At 39.6% G+C, this 20,050-nt stretch overlaps 1 protein-coding gene across 3 annotated transcripts in view; it reads left to right on the top strand.

Annotated features, from left to right (window-relative positions):
• Window positions 1-20,050, top strand: part of CDK15 (cyclin dependent kinase 15) — a 75,159-nt gene that overhangs the window by 34,133 nt on the left and 20,976 nt on the right. For all 3 annotated transcript variants that reach the window (XM_045559719.1, XM_045559718.1, XM_045559720.1), the window contains exons 9-10: window positions 3,978-4,071; window positions 9,939-10,002. In XM_045559719.1, coding sequence (XP_045415675.1) covers window positions 3,978-4,071; window positions 9,939-10,002 — 158 coding nt within the window. The remainder of the gene's footprint in view (window positions 1-3,977; window positions 4,072-9,938; window positions 10,003-20,050) is intronic.

Genomic DNA, 20,050 nt, shown 5'->3' with positions numbered 1-20,050 from the left:
AGAAGCCTAAAGATATGTAGGGTAAGAGGAACCATAGGAATGAAGATTTAAGAACAAAACGGAAGAATAAAAGGAAATAGGAGCTGGTTCCCTATCCGGACCTGAATGTTCCGAATATTTAAAATGTTTGCTTAAGGCTAGCCTGAGATAGGCAAAATAGATGATAGCCACATAACTCGTATTCTTAAGTTTAAGAAGCAAATTAAAAAATAAAACAGTTCTAAAAGACAAATTTAAAAAAGAATGATAAATTGTATCATTTTTAAAGAACAATGCTTATACCTAGAAAACATCTTTTATCTTTCAAACCTAAAATGTGCAGTCTTATTTTGTTATCAGTGCATTGATATTTATTTACTTACTCATATTTCAGGTACTGAAATATAATTGATTTAGGGATTTTGTCTGTCATGTAACTGTGCTAAAGGCATGCACAAGTGTGCACACATGCACATACAGTATATACATAGTAACTATATATATATATATATATATATATATATATATATAGTGAGTAACCTAAGACTCTGGATTTGTTAGATAAGGAAGATTTCATCCTGCCTTAAAGTGTAAATGGAGAATTTCAACCATATAAACCAAATATTAGCATTTTATCTCTGTAACACAAACATCTTTTGGTTTTTGTTTTTGTTTTTTTGAGACAGGGTGTTGCTCTGTTGCCCTGATTGGAGTGCAATGACACGATCATAGCTCACTGTAACCTTGAGCACCTGAGCGGCTAATTTTTAAATATTTTTTGTAGAGATGGGTCTCACTATGTTGCCCAGGTTGGTCTCAATCTCCTGACCTCAAATGATCCTCCTACCTCGGCCTCCCAAAGCCCTAGGTTTATAGGCATGAGCCACCACTCCCAGCCTCTTATGTTACTTTGTATAATAGTACTTTGCATAATAGCCTAAATGCTCTAGTTTTTGCCAGTATACTTTACATAATTTTGTAAACAATCCTAGTGGTGTATAAGGTGAAGGACACTAAGAAATTGTATAACAAAAGGCCTTCTTGGTTTTGCTACAGCCACTAATATCAAAAGACACCATGAAAAGGCAACAAGCTTTTTCTAGGCAATGAAAGCCTTTTAGGGAAGAAAAGAAAGTGGACTACAGGTTAAATCTAGGAATGACTGTATGTTGTGAACCTTGTTTAAAATGCCTTCAAGCCTTCTAGTGGTTTGTGAGCCCCTGGGATATCTGAAAGGTGTTTGGGAACTGGATGGAGGGTTGGTTTAGGTCTTTAAAAGCCAATATATTTCTATTTTTATTTTATAACTGAGTAATAAACCAATTACATATATGTTTTATACATACACATTTATTTTTCACTTCAAAACAAAATGGTCTGAGCTCTTTCAAGTGCATATGGAGAAGGCAGGGGGCAGGGTGGAGACCATTTGGTGGTGCTCACTGACTAGGTTTCTCAGTCGGCCTGCCTCTCAGCTCACCATTGCTAGCAACCAGGATGGTTGTAACCATTTCACAGTATTCCATCACTTTTATTCTCCTTCATATATTGTTTCATTTATACTTTTTTTTTAATTTCAGAATATTACAGGGGTACAAACATTTTGGTTACATAAATTGCTTTTGTACCGTTTGAGTCAAAGTTATAAGTGTGGCCATCACCCAGATAGTGTGCATTGTACCTGTTAGGTGTGAATTTACCCATCCTCTTATTTATACTTTTTACATCTATTGTTTTAAAGACAGGAAGCAAAAAGAACACAGATACAAGTCACAATACCAGTTAATGAGAAGCTTTAAAATAACAATAATTCTATAAATTCACCTCAAGATACTCTTTACCAGAGTCATGAGTTACATTTGTCAGATCAAAATTCTTGTAGCGCATATCAAGATGTTTCTTATACAGCAAAAATTGGTGGAGAGAAAAACATGTGGCCATTGTATTCAAATTGGCTTTTTAAAAATTGGGAATGAAAACAACCTGTTTTTTTGAAGTTAAAAAAAATCTTGCAAAATTCAGTCTGGTATCTTTTTTTTTTCCCCCCAAGATCCTAAGAAAAAGCCAGCTGACTAAGTTCAAACCAAATATTAGATCATGAAAACAGCTTTTGTCTATTTTGATATGATAAGATACAATTCAATTTCAATCTTTCTTTAGTACATATTCTGTCTCCAAACTAGACACAAGATAAAAATTGTTTTTAAACCTGATTGTCAAGAAATCTGCTTTCTCTTATACAATCAATGAAAAGTAAATTAAATAGCATCTGTCTACAGTCATATGGAAAAAGTAAAAATTTATCATATATAATAAACACATATGAATATTAAAGACCATATTTTAAATAAACTTGATCATATACAGTATTCCTAACATCATTGAAAAAAAGAAGATAATAAATCTTTAATAATATGATTATAATAAGATGTTTTACTTAAATTCCCTCCTTTGTCATACAAAAATGGCAAAATGATTAAGGGAGTTTGCAAAATTATGAATTATAGTGAAAGGGATTTGGAGTAAAAAAAAAAAATTGAGACTATGAGGATAACGTCTGCAATCAGTCACCTGAACCATTTTTAACATTCAAAAGACTTATGTGGCCAGGTGCTGTGGCTCATGCCTGTAATCCCAGCACTTTGATCTCCAGAGGCCAGGAGTTTGAGACCAGCCTGGGCCATAGAGCAATATCCCATCTCAAAAAATATAAAAATTAGCCAGGCATGGTGGCACGTGCCTGTAGTTCTGGCTACTCAGGAGGCTGAGGCAGGAGGATTGCTTGAGCACAGGAGTTGCAGGCTACAGTGAACTATGATTGTGTCACTACAGTCCAAAAGACTTATGAGAATAAAAATGTTCATTATAAACAAAATAAATCTTACCCCTTCCTGTCCCTTGGGAATTACCCTCCAGTTTAATCACATAGAAAATAAAATTTACATCTTACTCTATTTAATCTATTTAAAAATGCACATTGTCTGTTAAATCAAGATGCATCTTACAATCAGTAGCATCTTAGAATAGACACCAGCCAGGCCTCATGTAGTTGTGACTAGTTCAGATTGCACATGTGTGAACATCAAATGAACTGGCATCAAAACTTGCATAATGAAAAAAAAAAAAAACAACCTTGCCAAGGGTGTCAGTGACTTGGAATTAAACCCTGCAAGCAATTCAAGCAAGAGAGCTTTTTTTTGTTTTTTCTTTTTTTAACCCTTAGGAAGCAAATGGTTGTGTAGAAGGAGTGAATCAGACATGTTTAGCAACATTCTTTAGGCAGGAGTCAAAAGTAAGCTAATGCTACTTAACTGCAAAGCCAGTTTAGGAGCCTAGCACCAATGACTCTTAGTTCTTTTATGGATTATTTTAAGAATTGCTGCATCACCAAACTCTTAATATAGAGGATGATACTATGGTAAACATAGACATTGAAGAGTCTAAGTCAGATGCTGAATATGAAAATGTTTTAGGAATACCTAAACTAATTTATTTTGCTTAAATTTGTATGTACAAATATGATATATGATAAAACAATCTATGTCTAATTAAACATATAACAGCCCTTTCAATAAGTATAAATAAACATTCTGATCACGTTGTAGTTTAACTTGCAGTTTTTTGTTTCTTAATGATAACATAAAATAATGATGCTTCTTACAATGACAGCATCTTAGATTCAGTGAAAAGGGGTATGCAATTTGGGGATGCAGTACTTTCCCCTCTTCTCATAAAATGAGCTTGAATGACCTAAAATGTTGGTTAACTATACTGTGTTCCTAACTACTGTTGGTTGTGTTCCATTTTAACGAAAAGCTGTGGGCTGTTTTTATTTTTGTTTGACACAGGGACTGGTTTTTGGCCCAAGACTTTTAATATCATGTAGTCCCTATTTAACTGTCCCTAAAGTATTTCTCAGGAGGAGAAATTCTAGTAGTCCAGTTTTGCATGTGTGATTTCTTTGAAAGTGTCGGGTTTATTCTTGTTTCCTTTGCTAGGGGTGCAGGCTGCATCTTTATTGAAATGTTCCAGGGTCAACCTTTATTTCCTGGGGTTTCCAACATCCTTGAACAGCTGGAAAAGATCTGGGAGGTAAGAAAATAATTCCTTTTAAGAAAATGAAATATCTGCATTTCAAATTTTGAACCAAATTTGCCTTACAGACAAATATAGCAGTCCATCTGCTCTGAAATATTAAGCCATATATTAAGGTTGTAGAAACTGTGGTGTCTGCCACAGGTATGAGCCCTTTGGGGATGCGCGGTCAGGAAGCCCCCTATTGATTCCACAGCAACCCATGAATCCGTCCCATTGATGACATTTGGGTCTCCTGGCCCTATTATTACTGTTGTGTCAACCTCCCAGGATGATTTCTGCAATTTCTACTTGGCCACGTCCCTGCCTTGCCACCTCCAGTTCTAGTTCTACCATTTGGCCCTGGACCTTTGTCAACTGAAGATAAGACACTACATTTTCATAGCAGTCTGATAAAACAGAGGCTTTCTGTGTTAGTATGAGAGAAGCATACTATTTATCATGCTCATCCGCAACCAGATTCCTAAGGTGTCAAGGTGCCTTTGTGTGCGTGTGTGGTTCATTTCTTTATTCATTATTTATCTCTACCTCATTTGCACCATGATGTGCTTTGTTTTATGTCCCTTATGTAGTACTATAGTCATACTATAGTCATAACGTAGTCATTTGTATATTTCCTTTCTTTGGTGATTTTCAAAATTGTGGTAAAATACACATAGCAAAATTTACCATCTTAACCATTTTTAAATGTACCATTCATTGGCATTAAGTATATACACATTGTTGTGCCACCATCACTGTCACCCATTTCTAGAACTTTTTCATCATCCCTGACAGAAGCTCTGCACCCATTAAACAATAACTCCCCATCTCTCCTCCCTCCCAGGCCCTGAATTTGCCTGTTCTAGGTATAAGAATCCTATTCCACCTCATACAAGTGGAATCATACAATATTTGTCTTTCTGGCTTATTTCACTTATATATTCAAGATTTGTCCATGTTGTAGAACATGTCAAGCTGCTTTAAACTGGGGCAGGGGGACTTTATCACTTGCTATCCTGGATCCTGCTCCTGGTCTTCTGGCTAAAATAAAATGTACTTTGTGAAATGAAGATATTTTATAGAGATTAATCACTGACATTAAATTTTCTTTTGGAAACATGAGGATTATTATGAGGGAACATGGAAAAAATTGAGAAGCATTTACAAACTGAAAAGATTTTCCAAGCCCAAAGACTTTTTCCTCAAAACTCCTGTGTAAAATAAATAAATGCTATCTTCAAATCGCATCATTGGTTGCTGTAATATCATCAAAGCTGGAGGCAAACTAATGTAATGGCTTTGGAGTCAGAAGACCTGGGTTGGAATTAGTTCAAGTTTCCAGGACTGGCCTTGATGACTAATACTGGCCATCTGAAGGATGTTTTAGGCGATTCAGTAAATGAGAGAATTTGGACTTGAATTTGAACATAAAGTACTAACAAATGAGTGATACATACCAGAAACAAGCATGTCTTAGCATGTCAGTCCGACAGTCCTGCCCAGGAAGCCACGTCCATGTCTACTATTACCCTGATCACACTACAGTAAATCAAAGGAACTTAATTTGACATTTAAGACAACTCATTACAAATTTAAAACAAGTAAACATATTACAAATAATAATGGCCTGGAGTCAGAATTGATGAATTTTGAACACAGCTCCAACTTCCAGTATGAGCTAGTCGTGTTACCAACCTTTCTGGATCTCAGAATATTTGATTCTCTAGCTACATGAAGTTGTGACTTCTTTAAACAAAATGTAAAGAGAATATTGTAGCTCCTATCATTTTTTTTTCTTTTTAGAGACGAGATCTTGCTGTGTTGTCCAGGCTGGAGTGCAGTGACTATTCATAGACATGATCATAGCACACTGCAGCTTCAAATTCCTGGGCTCAAGTGATCCTCTTGCCTCAGCCTTCCAAGTAGACTGTAGGCATGTGCCACTGCACCCAGCTCAACTTTTTTAGTTTCCACATATAAGTGAGATCATACAGTGTTTGTCTTTCCATATCTGGCTTATTTCACTTAGCATATTGTCCTTCAGGTTCATCTATATTGTCACAAATGACAGGATTTCCTTCCTTTTTAAGGCTGAATAGTAGTATTCCATTGTGTATATATATCATATTTTCTTTATCCACTCATCTTTTTTTTTTTTTTGAGACAGAGTCTCACTCTATTGCCCAGGCTAGAGTGAGTGCCGTGGCGTCAGCCTAGCTCACAGCAACCTCAAACTCCTGGGCTTAAGCGATCCTACTGCCTCATCCTCCCAAGTAGCTGGGACTACAGGCATGTGCCACCATGCCCAGCTAATTTTTTCTATATATATTTTTAGTTGGCCAGATAATTTCTTTCTAATTTTAGTAGAGACGAGGTCTCGCTCTTGCTCAGGCTGGTCTCGAACTCCTGACCTCAAGCGATCCGCCCCCCTCGGCCTCCCAGAGTGCTAGGATTACAGGCATGAGCCACCGTGCCTGGCCTTATCTACTCATCTTTTGATGGACACTTAAGTTGATTCCATATCTTGGGTGTTGTGAATAATACTGCAATGAACATGAGAGTGTAGATATCCTTTCAACACATTGATTTCATTTCCTATGGATGCATACCCCGTAGTGGGATGGCTGGGTCATATGGTAGTACCATTTTTAATTTTTTGAGGAACATCCATACCATCTTTTATAATGGCTGTACTATATTTCCACAAATAGTATGCAAGTGTTCCCTTTTTTCCATATCCTCACCAACACTTATCTTTTGTCTTTTTCATAATAGCCATTCTAACAGGCATGAAATGATATCTCACCATGGTCTTATCCTGCATGTCTCTGATGATTAGTGATATTGAGCATTTTTTTATGTATCTATTGGCCATTTGTCTTCTTTTTAGAAATGTCTATTGAAGTCCTGTCTTAGTCCATTCCTGCTGCTATAACAAAATACCTTAGACTGGGCAATTTATAAAGGACAGATATTTGTTTCTCACAGCTCCAGAGGCTGGGAAGTCCAAGATGCAGGCACCAGTGGGTTCAGTGTCTAGTGAAGGCCCAGTTTCTGCTTTCAAGATTGTGCCTTGTTGTTGCTTCTTGCAGATGGGATGAATATTATGTCCTCACATGATAGAAGGGCGGAAGAACAAAAGGGCCTAGCTAGTTCCCTCTGGCCCTTTTATGAGAGCATTACTCCCATCCATGAGGGCAGAGCCCCTGTAGACTAATCACTTACTGAAGGCCTCACCTCATAATACTATTGCATTGGGAATAAGTTTCAACATGAATTTTGGAGGGAACACACACATTCAAATCATAACAGATCATTTGCCCATTTTTTAATGGAGTTGTTTTCTTGCTATTATGTATTTTGGATATTAACCCTTTATCAGATAAATGGTTTGAAAATATTTTCTCTCATCTATAGGTTGTCTCTTCACTCTGTTGATTGTTTCCTTTGCTGTGCAGAAGCTTTTTAATTTGATATATTCCAGTTTGTCTATTTTCACTTTTTGTTGCCTATGAAGCAGTTTGGAAAATTATATAGATTACAAATAGTTACTGAATTTGTGTTTTACTAAATCTGGTCTACACACATGATAATAGGAAAGCTATTTCAAGTTCTATGATATTTGATGTTGGAATTGTTTCTTTGAAAGCAATGGATCCATTCTAAATCTCCCAACCACAATTTTCCTCTACATTTATACTAAGATCTCACTCTTAGGAATAAAGACATATTGCAAAGTCCTGAATCTTTATTTTACCATGTTTCTGAAATGCCTGTGTGTGTATATATGAGTGTGTGTGTTTATATCCAAATAATAGCCATCATCACTTTCTGACCAATTTCTAAAACTCTAATTCTTTCAATAAGTGTTTTTTGCAAATAATCCTGGATTTATTTCTAAAATCAGAAAAAAACTATGAAGACTTTAAATCCATTAATCAAAATGCCTTTATTTTCTATTCCAACAAAGGGAGATAAACAGTCCCTGTAGCTCACTGTGGTTTAAAACATAGCACTCACTAGCTGCCTTTTAAGAGCTTTCAGGGAGAGAGTAAATCAACAATTTTTGGTTTTCAGTTTCCCAGACAGTGAAGGGGAGATTTAGTAATTTCCTCAAGTGAAAAATAATCCAATCACTTTCAAATAGAAACTGAGCATCAAATTTCCAAATCAAGTATATTGAATTTTTGTTTAAACTTATAACATTTCAAGCTTGAAGCTTTGAACATAAGATTTTAAAAAAATTTTGATATCCATTGGCTTTTGTTGTTGGCTTTAGTTAAATATAATACAATTTTTGGGAATTCTGGGAAATTTCACCTTGGAGAAAGCATGAATGTAATGCTATATATTGTTTTCTCTTCATTATCTTTGCTTTCTTTTCATTGTTCTTTGAAAGCTAAGAGGGATGTATGGATACACGGGAGTCACAACCACTTGTTTACACATGCTTCTGTGCAAGTACATACGATGGTAGGTTAGAAAAGAATTAGCTGCCTGTCCCCTGGCCACCTCCCACAAAAGAAGAATTAGTCCAGTTGGTTTTTCAAAATGGATTCCAGGATTCTTAGTGTTCCCTCAGGCTCAGGGTGGTTGATAGGAAAAGCCTATAATCCTCTCAGTCACCGTTCAGTTTGTTTAGGGAATGGATCAAAGAAGAAAGATTTTACTGGGTGGCATAATTTTTTTATGTATATGAGGGAAAATAGCACTTCTTTTGTTTGAAGACAAGCTTAACAGGCACCAAAAAGTATACCTCTCAGCCAGAGTCCTAGTTAGCAAGCTGATAGATATTAAGGTTTCAGCTTCTTCATTGATTATATTCAGTCATTTTTGGGCAATTGACTTCCTGCCTTAACAATTGGGCAGGCATCTATGTGCAGCATTTTATAAATGGATCCACTAGACTCTGGGAGTGATGCTTCTGAAAAGAGTTACAGTGAGATATGCTTCTGAGAAAAGTAATATATTGCAGTGGTGTAATGAAAACTATTAGTGTTTTATTAGAATTTCACAAAACAATGTTATTCTGGCTCGCAGATATAACTGGCTATGGGCTTTTATGATTATCTTAAAAGAATGGTAACATAGTACCTACTGGGAAAATCGTGGTGACAGCTCCGTCCAAAATCTGAACTGTTTTGGCTTTGTACTCCAAAAGACTTTTATTTTCATATATCTTCATTAAAAACTAGAGTTTCAATTTGGTAATCCAAAGCATAGGCCAGCTCTTTTTCAAGTGATGTCGTTACCATTACAATCTACCAGTGAAAAACCAAATACCATATTCCAAGCTGCTGGCCACAGAGAAAACAAGCAGATGAGATGAATTTGATAGAAAGGACTACAGTTAGGTTTGAGGTCATCTTTAGCCAACATTCCACTGCCTGGAGGTCAGTAATCTGAATCCTTTTTATTCTGAGCATATTGGGAAACAGCTGAATGCCCATGCTGAGGTGTAATTTAAGCTGTCAAGTACATATAGTCAATATACATATAGTCATCTGATACTAAGCAAAAGGACAGTTACTCCTGCTTCTTTGTATCCCTAACTCCCAGCATGGCATTCTAATGCATGGTGACCATGTAAGAAATACTTAGTGATGAGAACATAACTTTAAGCAAGGCTGTATGCTCTGCCTCAGAACAACAAGTTAGTGAGGACACAGGCTGAGGACCATATGAATACATTATGGTTTTGCCCAAGAAACTACAAATGTTGGAAAGATTAAATTTCTTTCTCGTAGACATCAGCTGGTGTAATGTGACATACATCTAATTCTTCCTTGTTCCTCTCTGCTCTGTCCTCAATGTCTCCATACCTGCTCCATCCACCTCATCTCCTCCTTGACCTTTCTTTGTCTTTCTTTGTCTTCATATAGGTATTGGGAGTCCCTACAGAAGATACCTGGCCTGGAGTCTCCAAGCTACCTAACTACAATCCAGGTAATATTGATCTTAGCTTCTGAATGCTCTAAGAATTATTATATCAATAGTAATGTAAGGAAAGCATTGACCACACCAATAGAGTATTGTGAACTCAACAGCAAAGATAGGTCTAGATGAATTTCTAGATTCATATATTCCCTGACTAATCCTTGTATTAGGAGGACACTGAAATAATAGTTGAGGTTGGATCAGTTCCCCAACTCTGTAAAACAAAAGTAGGAAGCTAAAGAGAATTTGAAATGACTCTTACTGTGGGTTCCATATCCATTTTTAAGTAACCAGTGGCTCAAGAGAACAACTCATAAGATGGTCTCACTTTTGAGCCCCATAACTATTATGAATTTATTTGCTAGATTATCATACTCATAAAGTATACACAGAAAATCTGGCCAGGTACAGTGCTGTGTACCTGTAACCCCAGCTACTTGGGATGCTGAGGTGGGAGTACCTTGGGATGCTGAGGCAGGAGTACCGCTTGAGCCCAGGAGTTCAAGCCAGCCTGGGTAACACAGTGAGAACCTGTCTCTAAAAAAAAGTTTTTTTAAGGGAAAAAAGAAAGCTAATGTAACAGAGAGAAAGTAGAGGCTTGCTAGGCCTAGAGCAGGCCAGGTAAGATGCCTTTAGATTATACTTATCAAGAGTTCATCCATTGCCTCTAGACATGACAGTCATTTTCTGTCATGTTTGATCTGCCAAGACTGGCTACTAGGGGTGTATTTGGAAGTGTTGGAGGTGTTGTCCATGGGGGACTTCTTTGAGAAGTTGCCCCAAGGATACACCAGAGGAATCAGATTACTCAGTAGTCACTTTTTTTTTTTTTTTTGAGACAGAGTCTCACTCTCTTGCCTGGGCTAGCGTGCTGTGGCATCAGCCTAGCACACAGCAACCTCAAACTCCTGGGCTCAAGCGATCCTCCTGCCTCAGCCTCCTGGGTAGCTGGGACTACAGGCACGTGCCACCATGCCCGGCTTAATTTTTTCTGTTTAGTTGTTTGGCTAATTTCTTTCCATTTTTAGTAGGGATGAGGTCTCGCTCTTGCTCAGTCTGGTGTTGAACTCCTGAGCTCAAGCAATCCTCCTGCCTCGGCCTCCCAGAGTGCTAGGATTACAAGTGTGAGCCACTACGCCCCGCCTACTCAGTAGTCACTTTAAGGATGTTCAGACAGAAGGGAAGAGACAAGCAATGAGCCACAGGATGAAGGGCCATATCAGAAGCTGGAAGAGCCAATAAAGGCCATACCAAAGCTGGACTGTCACTGGCAGGATGAAAGGGAAGGTAGATATGTACAGATATGGGCAAGATTAAGGTGAATATGCTCCAAGCCAGGTTGTCTAGTCTTTATAGTTGCACATTGTCTCATCACTAAAAAACGACATCTTCACAAATTATTGTCATTACTTTGATATGAGATTATCCTGGAAGGATGTCATGAGAGCAAGAAATTGTAGGGAGATTAAAAAGGTGATTAAAGAAGAAAACGGGCTGGGCGTGGTGGCTCACGCCTGTAATCCTAGCACTCTGGGAGGCCGAGGCGGGTGGATCACTTGAGGTCGGGAGTTTGAGACCAGCCTGAGCAAGAGTGAGACCCCATCTCTACTAAAAAATAGAAAGAAATTATCTGGCCAACTAAAAATATATATAGAAAAAAATTAGCCGGGCATGGTGGCACATGCCTGTAGTCCCAGCTACTTGGGAGGCTGAGGCAGAAGGATTGCTTGAGCCCAGAAATTTGAGGTTGCTGCGAGCTAGGCTGACGCCACGGCACTCACTCTAGCCTGGGCAATAGAGTGAGACTCTGTCTCACACCAAAAAAAAAAAAAAGAAGAAGAAGAAAACAAAAGACATAGAGAGCTGGGGCCTTTTTTTCCCCCTTTTTTTCTCCAGCATCTAATACTCTTGCTCAAACAGTTCTACACAGGGATCAGGCATCTTGAACCAACCAGAATTATGGAACCCCTACAGCAAGCTAAAGACTAACTGGCCTTACAGTCATTTACAAATGGTTTATGATTTCTAACTATTTTGCTACAGTTTAGTGCCTAACAAAAATGCCACTCTTTGGCCACAGGGCTTGGAATAGTGCTTGTTTCCACTGGTCTGAGATAGAAAAAGAACAAGCTTCTGTGGAGACTGTGGTCCAGTCTTTGATTGCTCCTATCTCCAGCTGCCATGGTTTCTAGGAGAAACTGGTTCTCATGTTTTTCCTCCCTGACTATACTTCTCCCTGTCCTCTCTGCTCTCTGTTTTCCCTCAGCTTCCTATTATGGATGCCAGCAGAAGTTCAGGGTCACAGATGGGTTGTAGGAAACAACTTAGATGATGTCAGTGCAAAGCTGCTGTGGTGAGCGCTCCCCAAACTTCAGACATTCGGGTTTCAGGTTGGTCCGGCCAATAAACAGTGATCCTTAATATAGACGGTCTTAGTGAGAACAATAATAATAGAAACTTGGCCAAAGTGCTTCCTCACCAGATTCTGTGCTAAATAAGATAACTGGGTTCCAACAAAACAGAGAGAAATATCTTGCATTTTTTGTTTTGTTGTTGTTTCAAAATAATGTACACTTTTTCTATTTATGAAGAAAATTCTCCAGGCCTAACATCAATAGGGCTCCTACTCTGCATTGTTTTTCTTGTAAGGATTTAATTTCATTCAAATAACTCAAAAATGTTCAGGCACTTACTATCTGCCAGGCCCTGTGGCTTGTGCCAGGGCTGCGTGGATGGATATGGTACATTCTTGGATCTCTAGAGTTTGGGTTTGTGTTCATTCATCCACACTCTTTCACCAGTTCTCCTTATTACTGGGGCAGTCATGTGTGAGCCCTGCTTCCATGGAAAACATCTTAGCCATAGCCAAGATGTCTAACTCTGCATTTGGAAATCTAAGCTTAGAAGTCCAGCGTATCTTGGGCATGGGGTCAGTACTGTTGATAACTCAATCCTAAGGACTATGTTTTAAAAGGGTCATCAACATCTGTGTTCCAGGAGCACCCTCTTATGTGAATCATAAGTCCCTTTTGAGCCTGCCCTCTCCTGTCCCCATGCCTGAACTGCTGCTCCTGCTTCCTCGCGCTTGAACCCAGTGATTAAGTGGAGCAGAAGATAAGATGGGAGCCAAAAAATGCCCCAGATGAGAACTGTGTCAACACCATTCTGGATAAGATTTCCATTCCTTTCTTTTTCATTCTAAGTAGTTGTAAGAGCCCCCAAACTTTGAACTCAGTCAATACAATTTTGAGGGAACCTAATTGTTCAGAACTTGGGAGGCCCACCCAGTGTCCATCCACACCCACCCCGCCATTTCTAGGCCTTGTCCAAACTTCCTTGAGGAGGACAGTAATGTTTCTGTTTATACAGGTTTGTGAAAAAAATCACCTGGTGCTCACCCAGCTGGACAGATTGCTCTGACCAGTTAACTGTTTTCTTGGGGCTCTGATGAACAGGATTGTAGGTTTCCTAGCCTTCAATTCAGACTCTTGTGCCTGATTAAATCTGGGCAAGGTAAGAGAGTTTTATCATTTTAGAGACTAGTTCCTTGTTTGTTCATTCCTTCCCTCCTTCCTTCCTTCCCTCCCTCCCTTTCCCAGTCCCCTTCTTCCTTCCTTCTTTCCTTTCTTTCCTTCTCCCCCACTCCCCATTTTAAGCAAGCTGGCTGAGAACTCTGTGTCCTCTACTTCAAAGGGCCAGTTGTCTTATTTTGATGTGGGCAGATTGAGAAGTAGGCTTTGAAAAGTAGGCGCTTTTTTTTTGTTTAATCTTTTCTCCTGGGATAGCTTTCAGAGCAATATATCCAAGTGTCAGTGAGGGGGTTCTGACGAGCACGGATTCCCAGACTCTCAGCAGGATCATTCTCTAACAGAAATATAAAAGTGAAATATTAAAGACCCTGGAACGTGAACTCCATCTGCAGAGTAGCCAGTGTCGTGCCTGCTTGCACCATGGGAAAAAAAAAGTCTTGAAAAAAGAGGGAGGAGAAAAAAAGTGCTTTGAGTAAGAGGTTTACAGGTTTAGTAGAGCATAGTAACATCCCCTCAAAGAAGTGGGTGTTGCTCTGTGACCCCCCAAAATGCTCCTCCTTTGACTCAGCCGCCAGAACACTCACCCTTCCCCGGCAACACACCTCCTTTTCACATGCTAACCGAGGCGCCCCTGATTGGCTGAACAATAAACTGGTCACACTTGCTAAAGGGCTGCCGTCTTTCACACAATTAGCCAAGACACATTAATCAAGCTGGCGAGGACTGGGCTGTGGGGCCTCCTGCAGTGGGGGAGGGGAGGGAGTGTGGTGACCCTTAATAACAGTCCACAGGAAGCAATAATACAGAGGCGTGCTGGAGAGGGTTCCACTACCAGAAAGTCGGGAAAGGGGAAAGCACCAATGGATGCCATATCTGGGATGGTCTGGATTTGCTGCGCAGAAGATCCCAGAAGCTTAAAGCAAACTGGTTGTTCGTCTTGGCTAAAATCTGCAAGACAGTAGTGTGAATTTAAAAGGTGGATTCCCTGTAGACATTTTTACAAAGTTCCTTCAGCCTTTTCAGTTCCCCCTGCCACTCCCAGAAAAAAGGCTTCAGGAGTCACCCACATTTGGAGCCTCAAGCACTTTGGGGCCACCTGGACAGTGGCAAACCCTACCGTTTCTGTTTCACCGTCAGAACTAATAGGAATGAAGCATATATAAGAAGTAGAGAACCGTTTAGAGCCAGTTAAGAGAAAGTATTAACTGCCAAGGTGTTGGTCTTTAAGTATTTGAGGGACATTAAAATTAGTTAATTTTGAGAGAGAAAAAAGTTAACATACTTTTAATCATATTTTCTGATTTCTCTTTTCCAAATTTCCTTTAAATAGATTTTCCAATGGCAATATAGAGCTGATAAGATCATACCTTAGATCCCTGTTTGCTACAGAATCGTGTAGGGCTTTTAAGAGAATCAACTAAATATTTAGACATTTCTCAGCTAAAGTAAACAGAGGCCTTACTCCTCTGGAGGTTGTCCAGTCACCATCTCATTAGATGCAAAGATTCTGTGATAAAGAGAAACTTTTTTTTCCCTGCCCACATGATTGCAGCCCAGTTGTGGTTTTTAATGTGTCATTGATTGTTTCATCCAACTCCTTTTGCTCCACTGAAAGGGTCTGTCGTAGCTCTGTTTGCTTCCTTAAACACAGTTTCTGAAAGCGCTCACGCTGTGTGAGCTCAAATCCTAGCATTAATGTACTGCTGGGTTCATTTCACCACACTCAAAAGCGCTGAGTTTAAATCCCTCTCAATTCCATTTCAGGCACCAGAAGACTTTATCCTTCTCCACTAATGGTTCCAAGTTTACATCTAGATACTGGGGGTCAAGGACAGGAGAGGATTTAGAAATAACAGTGCATGACATTAGTCAATGCATTTGCCAAATTGGCAATTAGTTCCTGATGTGCGTGCAAAGCATTTTATTCCTGTCTCTTTGATGCCTGTTCCCATAGAGAAGGGAATAGAGTCCACAGAGGCCTTCAAACTTTTAAAGAAATATCTGCTGAAAATCATGCCTGATTTGTGACATGAGTTCAGCCGCGGGGAAGCATCCGGGATTATCCTGGTTCTTTCAGTCCGAGGAAAGAACACTGCACATGGGAAGTTTTTCCACTGGAGGAACTTAGTGGAAACCAAAAGGCAGGAAAGCGGTACTAAAAGCCCCGCAGGGACCAGAATCAGATGTACCGCAAACGACAGGCTAAGGGACCCTGCTGACACCCTGTTGTTTTTCAGCATGCTTGCTTTGTCAACTTCTGACCACCAGGTGGAAGCAAGAAACAGCAGGGCTGGCAAACTGATATCACACGGCATTGTATTAATATTACAGCAATGTAGCCTCATTCCTGGAATGTCTTATTTTGACCTTAAATTTAATGTGAGAGCTTCACTGCATCTGACACCACTATGGGACAGATGATGATTAAAATCTAAAATAATCCTTGTCCCCATTGGGATGATAAAGAGCTGTTATGCTTTGGGCTCGAGGGGTTCTGAGCAAGTGTCTGTGTGTTTGCTGTGAACACAAGCGAAGATGTGCATCTGTGTCGGCATCAGCTGTCAGCCGAGGGAGTTATTCAGTGGCTTGAACTAAGGGGAAAGATACGGATAAGAGAGGCTTTAACTATGGGCATCAACTCTTATGTGGGACTGTAGTCTGAGCTCCCGCTTTTACTATCTGGGGGAACTTGAAGTTACTTATTTCCCAATTCCCTAATCTGCAAAATGGGAGAAATCCTTTCGTTTTAAAAATGTTCCTTATGTGCCAGGCACAGAACATATGTAATTGCCAAGATCAATGCTGAACGGAGTAGCCCGATTCTGCAGATGAGGAAACAGAGGCTTTCTCCCAAGCCTACACAGAGGCATTTTGTGGTTGGAAATCAGTCAGATCTGCATCCAAACCTTGTTCTCCTTTCATTAATCATCTTGGGTCCTCCTGTCTCATTTTGCAGGTTGGTTCTGAGAAATCAATGAAATTATTGAACTGCATCTGCTATAGTGCCTAGCTTTTAGTAGGTGCTCAGTGCAAGTTAGTTCCCATTCTGTTTTTTACAGTCTGGAAGTTCAGCTGCACAGTGACTTGCCATGGTTCAGACCTAAGGACAGGTGCGTAAGAACTGATGCCACCTCTGTTTCTTAACGTTTAGTTCCCTTGGAAATCTTGGCCTCCTTCTAGATGTCAGGCACACCTCCTGGCACCAGAACTGACTTTTGTTTTTGCTTGTTTGATTTAAACCTTGTCTGAATCTTTACCTCATAAGAGCAGACTCTCAGTTTTCAAACACCTGCCTAAGTCAGTCTGAGCGCTTGTTAAGGCCATCCCTATCTGATAACGGGTCCATTCTGTTCCCATACCTGATCTGTAGTAGGATGTCTGTCCATCCTTTGCCCACAGAGTCCTTCCCTGGAAGAACCTTTGTTATCTACATCCTACGTAATGGGTATGCAGTAAAGGCTACTAAATCACAGATAGCTTAGTGTTATTTAATTTCACCCAAATATGGTGTAGTGGAAAAAGTGCTGAAGCCTTTTATAGAGCAAACCTATCTAGTATTTGACACATGCCCCTTTACTGATACATAATGGTAGTCAGTAGATATTTGTGAAATGAAATCAATGACTAGCAGTTAAAAAATCCAGGTTCTAGTTCCAATTGCACCCTCTAAGATTCTAAAAGTTCTTCTTCTGTCTGCTTTGCCAAGAAAGAACATAGAAGTTATTATTCACCTTATTACTACTGAGTAATAATAACTACTATTTGTTGAACAGTAACTAGGAGTTAGGCACTTTGCATATAATATTTTACTTTGATTCACAACAGCCCAATCAGATGGGGCACTGTTATCATCCTTGCTTTATAGACTTTAGAGCTGAGGCTTTGAGAGGTGTGTGTCTTGCCTAGGGTCACTTGGTGAGGTAGGGGGTAACTCAGAATATCCAGACCTGTTGGTCTCCAAGGTGTGTTCATAGCAGTGTTCCACTTTAGCTTCCAACTAGCAAAGGGCAAATATTACAATCTGATAATTCAAACAATGCCCTAGACTGAGGATCAGCTAATAACACTTTTCCAAATCCATTTCAAAATGATTATGTCTTTCCACCCAGACTTGATTTTAGAATCTGTGAGCTTGGTGACATGTTTCAGGAACTTAATCTGAGTGAAGTCCCTACCCTGAGACTCCAGCAGCCTCCCTCGCTGCAGCTAATGAAGCCACTGGCGTTTGCTGCATCTGTGAGCCTCGATTGGGCTCATTACTGTCTCACTTCTGGAGCGTTGCCGAAAGCTCCTGGGGAGTTACTATTAACATCTTTATTAACCCGTCCCCCAAATCAGTCAGTGAAATTAATTTAGATACACAGCCACTTTGATCTTCATTAATAGTTGCTTCTAGTTTCTACATTTATTTTTAGTTTTCTCATCTTTAATTTATTTGGTGTCAATTATTAGTTTTTATTGAGGGGGGAGTAGATGATTTTAAAGTAATTAAGAATAGGAAAAATTGCAAGTGAGTAAAAGCAGGTAAAAAATATTTTTTCTAAAGTAAAACCCTGAAAATACATATAATTATTATTTATCAATTAAAAAATACACAATTTTTTAATGTTAAAAAGAAATAAAAATCAAGTTAAACTCTGCCATGTTCCTTCCCAGTTCAAGAAGAAAAGAGGCTGTGAGGTGCCAACTGTCATGGAAATGGCTCAAACTGGAGGCTCCTTCTTCACCTTCATGGCCAGGGCCTTGCACCGTCAATCTCTATAAAACACAGAGCAGGATACACGAGTGGGTTTGCTTGAGTTACTTTTACACTTTAAGAATAAGGTTTCATAAATTAATTTCATTTTTATTTTTTATCCAAGCATCAACTTCATATTCATTCAGAAAATATTTATTGAATGCTAGATGCTAGGGACTGAGAGAATAAAATATAACTGAGACACTGATGCTTGCCTTCAAGGAATATAGTCCAGAAGGGGAAAGAAATAAATAGTACAATGTGGGAAGTATATTCTATCCCCTAAGAACACTAGGAGAAAGGCCCTCTTAATTGGGGGAATTTAGGGATGGTTTTGAGAAAAAGAGATGTGGGCTGGGTCTCCAAGATGACTAGAGAAAGGTGGGCTTCTCCAGGTGACCAAGAGGGGAAAGATTCCAGACAAAGGAACTGGATGCAGAAGAATAGGAAAGCAAGTGTATTTGTAATACACCAAGCAGGTAAATTGCCCAGGGCAGCTTAGGATGTTGGCCTTGTGGTGGACCATAGCTGGGGATTAACCTGGAAGGGTAGACAAGGGCCACATTGGAAAGTGCTTAGTAATCATCCTAAGAATTTGGACTTTGACCTATAAGCAAAGAGAAGGCATTGGATGATTTTTTAGCAGGGAGGTGATATGGCAGTACTTAACTTTTAGAAATAATTGCTTGGAAGACTATAGAATAGAATTGGCAGCAGGCAAGACCAGACTCAATGTGGCAACTGACAAGGAAAGGAGAGAACAGATCTAAAAAGCATCTAGGAGGTAGAGTCCATGGGAGGTTGTAGCTGATCGGATTTGGGTTTGAAGGAGACACTTATCTCCATTGGGTGAGAGAACCACAGCACCATTCCTAGGACAGGGAATAAAAGAGGGAAGAAACAGATTTGTGGGGAAGGTAACGAGTATAAGGTTATTACAACATTTTCAGATTAAGATATCTGTGGGACCACCAAATGGAGATGTCTAAAAAGCAAGAAGAAACCGAGTACAAGAGTCCAATCTAGAAATACAGAATAATCATCTGCTTGAATCAGTTTTTAAAGTCCCAGGTGTGAATTAAATTGCCCAAGGGAGGGTGTGTAGAGAAAGAAGAGAAGTCCATGATGGAACCTTGGGAGACCAGTCCTGAAAGGCCAGCTGGAGGGAAAGGAGTCTTTGGAAGCTGAGAAAGACCAGCCAGCAGGGCTGAAGGAGACCAGGAGATGATATTATAATAAGAATACCACAGAAATCACATGACCATAAGCTTGGTGGAGCAGGGCTAGGTACCATGTCTGTGTATTCTTAATGCTGAGCATGTAGCAGCCCTTAAATATTTGTAGAGACTGCAGGGAGTGGTAAATGTTGTCCAGTGATGCATCATCAAATACAAGAAACGCTGAAAGGCACAATCAAGCTATAGCTCAACAATCCTTTGTGGGGGTGGATGGTAGGGCCCCTTACACGTGAGAGGGGAGAGTCCTGAGGATGCCCTTCCCTGCCACCTTCTCCACCCACTGGGAGCAAGGCCTGGCCTCTCCTTCCTCTACAGAGAGCTTGGGAATAGGTTTCAGAGGATGGGATATTTTCTCAGAATCCATGGAAAGTTTTGATACAAGGTTAGAAAAGTAATAAGCTGCAAATATGAGTTGGCTCAAATGCCAGGGAGCACCCTTGGTGAGAGCATGAGGTCTTAGAGACCTTATGATGCTCAGAGAGGAATCAAAAGCCTGGTAAAGACTCCTGGAGCCAAAGACTGAAGAAGCCTCTGAGCCAGCTACCTGGGAG

The sequence above is a fragment of the Lemur catta genome, chromosome 8 (assembly GCF_020740605.2).
Source record: "Lemur catta isolate mLemCat1 chromosome 8, mLemCat1.pri, whole genome shotgun sequence".
Lineage (NCBI taxonomy): Eukaryota > Metazoa > Chordata > Mammalia > Primates > Lemuridae > Lemur > Lemur catta.
Note: the sequence above shows the minus strand (reverse complement) of the source record. Positions and strands in the feature narration are given on the sequence as shown.